We start from the raw sequence: 8,008 nt of genomic DNA on the forward strand, positions 1-8,008 counted from the left end.
TATCTTCCATGGAAGAAACCAATGGACGAAGAGAAACTCACGATTTCATGAACGTCAACGTTGAATCTTTCTCGCAGCTTCCTTTCATCCGCCGTACTCCGCCCAAAGAAAAAGCAGCCATTATTCGTCTCTTCGGCCAAGAGCTCGTCGGAGATAACTCCGAGAACATATCTGCAGATTCTTCTGACCAAACGTCTACCAAGAACGATGAGAGCTCTGAGAATATCAAGGACAAGGAAAAGGACAAGGACAAGGAGAAAGACAGAGACAAAGACAAGGACAAAGACAACAACAACAACAGGAGATTCGAGTGTCACTACTGCTTCAGAAACTTCCCTACTTCTCAAGCCCTAGGTGGACATCAAAACGCTCACAAACGCGAACGTCAACACGCCAAACGCGGTTCCATGACTTCATACCTTCACCATCATCATCAGCCTGACCCTCACCACGTCTACGGCTTCCTCAACAGCCACCACCACCGTCACTATCCCTCGTGGACGTCGGAGCCTAGATACTACGGTGGAGGAGGACATCAAACATCGTCGTATTATTCAAGGAGTACTATTCCTCCTCCTCCTTATTCTAATATCCCACCGACAATAAACGGAAGTCCACTAGGTTTGTGGCGTGTACCGCCTTCCACGTCAGCAAACACTATTCATGGCGTTTACTCAGCTTCACCAGCTTCGGTGTTTAGGACGCATGAGCAAGAGACGAGTAAGGAGCCTCACTGGCCGTACAGATTGATGAAACCCAATGTACAAGATCATGTGAGTCTCGATCTTCATCTTTGACAAATTTTTCTTCTTCTTTTTTTAACTTATAGCCGTGATGAGACGAGAAAACAAAAAACAAGAACCGGCATGGTGTGTAGATCTTGAACCTTTATGAGGTTTTCACATTCTAATGCGTTTGTATTATTAATAAAGGAATAATATTTTGGTTAATTAGTAAGATATATGTTCATCCATTTTCCTCTCACGTGTGTGTGAATGATACAATTATCACTTTTTGTTTGTTTTCATCTGTTCATTTCTGAGTTCTGTTATGGCTTCAAGATTCTATATCTTTCAGAGAAAGAGGAACATTAATTAAGAGCCATGGAAGTCACACACACGTACTTTCTCTCTGTTGTTGCAGTCGAGAGAAATCTTAAGTCAAATTGTGTATCTTAACCATTAAAAACCCAAGAAGCCTCTTTAGATGCAAATGCTTTAAGGTCTCTGTCTAATTAAACGATCTTTTACCGAATCAAGAGGCAACGAAGAAAGCTCAAGGATGGGTAAATGCAGATGTTGATGATGATTCGGTGACTGTGGGGATCACTGAAGACAATGGACAAGACAAAAGGGGAGAGAGAGAGGGAGAGTTGAGAAGTGAAATTAAAGTGGTCCATGATTACAAATGTAGAGTTAGCCAAAGAGAGCTTTCACATCTTTCTCAACACAGAGAACCTAAAGCTAAAGCTTTTCCTCAAAAGCTTTCTTCTTTAGTTTCTTTTCAAACCTTTTTTTGGGCAATTCAAAGAGAATCATCAACAAACAAGCTGTATACCATATTTATTTGTTCATTTCTCTACCCATATACTCTGATCATCAATACAAAATGGACTTGAAAAAAAAAAGTAGTTAGAATCAGCGGCACATGACCATGTTTCTCTTATTGCCTCCATAGAACAGCCTTTGAATGAAGTCTATATGCCAAGGCCTACAAGAATCAACAAATTATTAATCTTCTATCTGAGAAGAAACAATGATATCAATCCTCGTACCTAGCTGACCTTCAATGGGTTACACTAATCAAACATTAAAGACAACCATATATAGTTCTACGACTTTTGCATAGACAGAGAAATTTCAAAAGCTTAACTTTTCTAGTTTTGGCAAGACTTCAGTCACAAATATATGTGGCATTGCCTCACAGTATTATCACCATAACCACAATACGGATTTTTTGGCAAAAATTCGTGATGGTTACAGATACATAACGCCTATTTACTTTAGAATTACCAGCTGCGGTACATTTCATATCAAAGCTAACCGATACATAAAGGTTAAACGACAGCTAAACTTACTCTATCAAGAGTGATAATTCCAAAAGAACAACTTTGGATACTCTTACAGGTAATGCAGTTTACAAGTACTGAGATTGAACAGCAGAAGAAGTACTTTTGTTCTCAAGTTATTTATGTCGTGAAACATTGTAGTTGTAGCATATTTGCTAATGTGTAACTAACGTAACGCAAGAGCTACGCTCTTATGATACCACCAATTATCCTAAAGCTTTCAAACAAGTCCTAAGCAGATTATTGTGATAACAGGTTGCAGAAAGTGACATTGCAATCTATTTTACGGGGGAAGGACCAAACGGTGCAAACTCAGCCTGTCAATCAAAAGGAGGAGAGATAAGGTTTTTTCTAGACAAGTCTTATGGATGGTTTTGGAACAAGTTTTTGCAATAAGGATGTATATCATCACATGGGAACAAAAACACCAAAGACAGAAGAAAGACATATCTGCCCTCATGGGAACAGTTGTTTGGATGATACAAAACTGCAGAGATTAAACCAGAGAGCACAGTACCTCTGAGAATTACGTGATGCTTTTATCAAATTATGGAAAATTTAAGGATACTCAGTGAATGAATGCTGTCAAAGAGTTAACATCAAGAGCAGCTATAAAAGGACCCCACTAGTTAATGCAATGGAGAAGGAAGCATGTGATGAACAACATGATAAAAGAAGCACATAATAAAGACGTGTGAAGAGCATACACATTATATAAGTTAGGACCACTTTCTCTGCTCTCCTGTTTTTTTTTTCCTTTTATATAAGATATGTAAAAGGACTAGTGGAATTTAAGGAACATCGGCCCACAACCCTAGGAAAGTTGCAACTTGAGGATGATAGTTCGAACAGTACACATCTCAAACCCCTTAACAAATAAAAACTCAAACTCAATCTGTTTTACACAACACTGCAACCTGCCAAAATGGTCTTATTTTGGTGACCAAAAAAATCTACACAAATTCCACCTACCCTATAAAGTATAGACCATGTGGTTAATCCTTGGGACTATGATTTCTTATACCACTAATTTTCAGTAACTACTTGGCCTGCACTGTTGATCACTCGGAATCTCAGATGATCTTATGTCAGGATTCAGGAAAAACAAATCAAAAGTTGTATTCATATGCAAATGTGGCCACTGAGAAGACATGGTTCATGACTGCTTGTAAAATATGACTATGTGATACTGTATAGATGATAAGAGTATCTTTATACAACACCATTAAGAATCAAATACCATGGCATTAGTCGCAATGTACAGGGTATAGAAGCAGTTTTGAAGATGGCAAACAAAACCAAAACGTGAAGATGGAGAGGAACTAAAAGACATTATATTTGGTATAACTATGTTGAAGAATTAACATTATAGATGTGGTTCTCAAGAATGTGAGTTGAAAAGAAAACCAAATAGAAGAAGAGATCCTGAAATAAGCTGCTTTAGCCAGAGGAGTGGAAAAGATTTTCGTTTATATCTGTGCATGACTTCAATTTACCTCTTCTTTTTGAGTTCGAGAGAGATGAGCTTCTTCGATACGGCGGGTGAGCATAGAAATTCCATAATGTGAAGCACTTGAAGATGCATAATACGAGGTGACTGTCAGCTGTGCAAACTTCGGGAGTGCATAACCTACCAGATATTACACAAAAACAAAAGTTCAGGTGCTTTCTTGAAAGAAAACAGACAGGCATATACCTAAAACAAAAGCATACGTGCAAGAAGCTACTAAATACCTACTACCACCTGGCATTTGTGCGTTTTAAACAGATAGAGGAAAATCAATCCTCTTGATGGTTTACATAATTAATGCAAGTAATTCACCTAAGGGTTAAAGTTGCAACTCTACACTGTGCAGCACAACGTGACTCGTATTCTAACCAGACACTAGTGAAAAAATGATCATGGCTCATAAAATTTCTTGCATTAAAAAGCTAAAATACAAAAGTTTCTAAGCGAACAACATACTGTAAGTTCAAAACACAATTTCTGAAGGCCATTTCACAAAAATTCAGGACAACAAAGACATTTGATCACTAATGCAGGATATATAAACAATAAATATTTAGGCACAAGAGAAGCGAGTGAGCCAAAGAAGATTATGCTACCTCCAAACGCAGCTCCAACACCTGAATATACTAGCAGCAATGGAACCTATAAGGAAAAGGAATGAAAATTCATACGAGGTACTGTCAACAGACAAGAAGAAACAGGCAGAATTTCAAAACTAGAAGACAAGGAAAGAGAAAATACATACCCCCACAAGAAAAGAGAGCCGCTTTGACCCTGGAAACCGATTTTGAAGATAGGGGATCCCTGAAAGACCAAAGAGATGAGATCCATTGTAGAAATGATATATATTTGACGACATGAGAATCATGTGATACCTGTATTGAAAGCATGGACGGCACTAAGCAATCCACCAATACCAGACCCAGCCTATAGCACAGGAGATACCTAGTTAGAAACATAGTACAACTACATGCTCAATCATAAAAATCAATTTCCATGCTATCCAAATGGACTCACGGTATTCCAAACCAAACAAATACTAAAAGAAAAGTCAAAACCCAACAATGTGAATGAAAAATATCGGTGAACTGAAAAAAAATTGGAGAATATGATGCTCTGCACCCAACAGCTAAGACAAATAATTTCCAGTGAAAAATCTTAAACACAATACTGATCAGACACTGCAATAGACCAAATTAACACTAACCTAAAAAAAGCCATCTCACAAGTCAATGTGAAAAAAGCTTAAACCTTTACATGGCCAGCAGACGAAATCAATAATCACAACGCAATCGCCTAAGATAGAATTAAAATTCTCATTCTCAACCTAATTGCATCTAAATTCAGCTGATTGTCCACATAAAATCCAATTAAACTAACACCAATCAGCTCATATGCTCAGTTAAAGAAAGAAAGAAGACAATTTTTTCCTAGAAATCAGCTAAAACAACCACTAAAGAGAATTCCAAAAGAGGTAGGGAATGCTAAAACTGACCACTGCAGCAGCATCGTGCAAAACTGGAGTAACCATCCACTCTCCTTTCTCCTGAGAAGTGTTTTTTTCACAAGAAACATATTCTCATACTCTCTTAAACTCAAAAACCACAAAAACACTGGAAAAAGAAAAAGAAAAAAAACTAGGCAACAAACTCACTGAATTAGGGTTTAAGAGAGAAAGGCAACGAGGACATCGAGCTGAACCAAGACCAGGATTCATTGTCGGATCATAATCAAGATTCCCACGACGAAGCTTCTCTTCGTATACTTCTCTCGTTCCCATCCTCTCCCTCTCTTCTCCGATCACCGTCTCTCCGAGAATGTTCTCCACCGCGTTGCTACGCCATAACTGAAGCCTTTACACGACTAACTAATAATGGGCCTAATGGGCTTTCTAATACGGCCCAAATAGATACAACTACGTCATCGTCATCGTCTTCCCCAAATTCATTCGTGATGCCCTACAAAATTCTGGCTGCTATCTTCTTCTTCTTCCTCGATTTAGTACAGAAACTGTAGTCTTATCAATGTACTCCCTTTCGTTACCATCTTCTTCTCCTTCTGCCCTTTTACCTTCTCTGTTTGCTTTTGATTCTTCGCGTCTTGTCTCATTGCAACCAAAGAAGCTAAATCGTCTTCAAAGTCACTTCTTTACTCCTAAACAACATGTTTCATTTCCACAGTCTAATGTCTCTAGTTACAAACCGTTTTGTGTTTCTTCAACTTCCCCACCAGAAGGAACAGTCTCAGTAGTCGATTTCCATGAGAAAGATTGGTCCTTTCTCGAATCTATGGAAACTGACTCCACTGAACATACCCAGAAGATCGAAAAGATCATAAAAGCTGGAGAAATATCAGAATCCTCGAGGGTTTTGGTTTCAATTAGCTCAGAGGCCTTCGTTGATCGTCTGGTGGAATCTTCACCTACTCAGCTCTTGCTTATAGTCCATGACTCCCTTTTTACGTTAGCCTGTGTCAAAGAGAAGTACGACAAAGTCAAATGTTGGCAAGGGGAAATGATCTATGTCCCTGAGAAATGGTCTCCGTTAGACGCCGTGTTTCTTTACTTTCTTCCAGCTTTGCCTTTCGACCTCGACGAGCTGTTCAAGACACTCTCTCAACGTTGTTCCCCAGGTACAATGTTTTGACCTTTCTTCACTTTCTCTCTGTCTCAGGCTAAAAATTGTTTGGGGTCTTAGTTTGTAACACATTCCGGTCTAATGCTTGTATCAGGTGCACGAGTAGTAATCAGTCACCCGCAAGGTAGACAAGGCTTGGAGCAGCAAAGGAAGGAGTTTTCGGATGTGGTCGTCTCTGATTTACCTGATGATTCCACATTGAGGAATGTTGCTAAGAAGCATTCATTTGAGCTAACCCAGTTTGTTGATGAGCAAGGGCTTTATCTCGCTGTTCTGAAATCCTCCAAACAATAGATTATGTCAAGAGACCATCGTCATAAATCATCTTATGTATGATATATATATATATATATATATATATATTTTGTTTTTGCCTGTTTGTGTTGTGATGAAAAATACACCCAACGATGGAGAATTATTCATTTTTGAGTAAAACAAAACCTTTGAAATGCAGAGATCTTTACATGAAATAAAACAACCAAAGGTATTTTACTGCGTTCTCCATGACGCCAAAACAATCCAAGATATTGTATAAAAAAACTTTTAGAAGATAGAAAACCTCAATCTGTTACTTGTCTCAAACAAGTTGTACTCTTCACCAACTATGTTCTCTTTCTCCTTCTTACTATTGCCGTTAGGATCACCAAAGACATGATCTCCTGAGAACTGCAACGAGAAATCCCCTAAAATTCCATCTTTTGAATGAGCAGGATTCGACTTACTTCTTGTTGATAGAGCAACCGGGCCACCAAAGTGGAATAAGGAGAAGTTTTCATCATCATCAGTTTGTAGACCTCCGCTCCTTGGAGTTTTCTTCACAGGCATTTCTTTTAATTTCCTCTCATCTGCTTCCTTCAGATAACTGTGCTCTGATGGCTCAAGAGTTTGAGCTTGGTCCACAGTGTTCATAGACGTGGTTTCAGCAAACGGATGGAAAACTGGAACTGGCCCGGAGCTGAAGAAAGGGGCTGCTGAATGGTTCAATGGGGTCCAGTACTGCACGCATAGAGGGGACTCTCCATTCAGACTGTATCCAAGAGGACCAGTGTATACATAATGGTTAGGATGAGGATATTGCATTAATCCGTTGGCTGGAGCTGCAGACCATGAGACTGGAGCTTGATGATAGTAGCCCATCGTTGAAGGAGACTGGAAGACTGATGACAATGATATACTCTGGTTAAGCATTTGGGGAAACATCATATTTTGTGGCTGGGGCAGGTAGGAACCAGTAGTAACACTTGGTACCATATTTTCCATGTTTTGGCTGGGAACCATAAAAGGAGTTCCTGATAATTTGCTTTCCCTGTTGTCAGCTGGAAGGTTGGACATATTGTTAATCCTGAAAACGTCTCTTTCATCAATACTCGTCTCTGTCACTTTCTCTGCCATCTTCTCGTGACAGTCAGGCATATCGTTCCGAATATCCACTATATTCTCCCTTCCTTCAGATGGTGGACCGGCATCTTCGGAATCAGACACTGAGGATGATTCACTGTTTCCGTTGTTTGAAGAAGCTGTATTGCTATCTCCTTCACTGGGACATGAAGAGCAATTGTCTGAACTGGAGGTTCTACTCATCATAGGATCTTTTGAGTACAGGTCATCAATCTTCTGTATTATGTGAACTTCCATCTTCTTGTCGTCCTCGGTTGAACTACTAAAATTCCCATTACCCAACTTATCTGTAGCCTTGCATAGAGACACTATGTCAGCTGACTTCACAGCAGTGCTAACATCTTCAGTCTCTTCTGACTTAAATGTTGAACATGCAAGTAAAGATATGTCAGATTT

The 8,008-nt window shown here is 39.2% G+C and overlaps 4 protein-coding genes across 9 annotated transcripts in view; 2 read left to right on the plus strand and 2 right to left on the minus strand.

Moving 5' to 3' along the window:
- The window catches only part of LOC104793112 (zinc finger protein 8-like), a 1,938-nt gene extending 961 nt beyond the window's left edge, over nucleotides 1-977 (plus strand). The window contains exon 2 of one of the 2 annotated variants that reach the window (XM_010519399.2): nucleotides 1-977. In XM_010519399.2, coding sequence (XP_010517701.1) covers nucleotides 9-797 — 789 coding nt within the window. In that variant the 5' untranslated portion in view covers nucleotides 1-8 and the 3' untranslated portion in view covers nucleotides 798-977. The other variant, XM_019226780.1, reaches the window with a different exon arrangement.
- Nucleotides 1,362-5,454, minus strand: LOC104793111. Of its 2 annotated transcripts, none has more exons than XM_010519394.2 (7): nucleotides 5,233-5,454; nucleotides 5,074-5,124; nucleotides 4,454-4,505; nucleotides 4,324-4,382; nucleotides 4,175-4,220; nucleotides 3,565-3,698; nucleotides 1,362-1,710 (listed from the first exon to the last, which is right to left on the minus strand). In XM_010519394.2, the coding sequence occupies exons 1-7, from the start codon at nucleotides 5,356-5,358 to the stop codon at nucleotides 1,663-1,665; spliced, it is 516 nt and encodes a 171-aa protein (XP_010517696.1). In that variant the 5' UTR covers nucleotides 5,359-5,454; the 3' UTR covers nucleotides 1,362-1,662. The 2 variants fall into 2 exon arrangements, with proteins under 2 accessions (XP_010517696.1, XP_010517697.1); XM_010519395.2 differs by lacking the exon at nucleotides 1,362-1,710 and adding an exon at nucleotides 2,328-2,385.
- Nucleotides 5,505-6,667, plus strand: LOC104793110. Its single transcript, XM_010519393.1, has 2 exons — nucleotides 5,505-6,209; nucleotides 6,309-6,667. Exons 1-2 carry the CDS (start codon nucleotides 5,603-5,605, stop codon nucleotides 6,506-6,508), a joined length of 807 nt encoding a protein of 268 aa, XP_010517695.1. The 5' UTR covers nucleotides 5,505-5,602; the 3' UTR covers nucleotides 6,509-6,667.
- LOC104793109 overlaps nucleotides 6,680-8,008 on the minus strand; it is a 6,149-nt gene continuing 4,820 nt past the window's right edge. Inside the window, exon 9 of one of the 4 annotated variants that reach the window (XM_019226779.1) lies at nucleotides 6,680-8,008. In XM_019226779.1, the coding sequence (XP_019082324.1) occupies nucleotides 6,758-8,008 (1,251 nt within the window). In that variant the 3' untranslated portion in view covers nucleotides 6,680-6,757. The other 3 variants (XM_010519390.2, XM_010519392.2, XM_010519391.2) reach the window with 3 other exon arrangements.

The sequence above is a fragment of the Camelina sativa genome, chromosome 6 (assembly GCF_000633955.1).
Source record: "Camelina sativa cultivar DH55 chromosome 6, Cs, whole genome shotgun sequence".
NCBI classification, from domain to species: domain Eukaryota; kingdom Viridiplantae; phylum Streptophyta; class Magnoliopsida; order Brassicales; family Brassicaceae; genus Camelina; species Camelina sativa.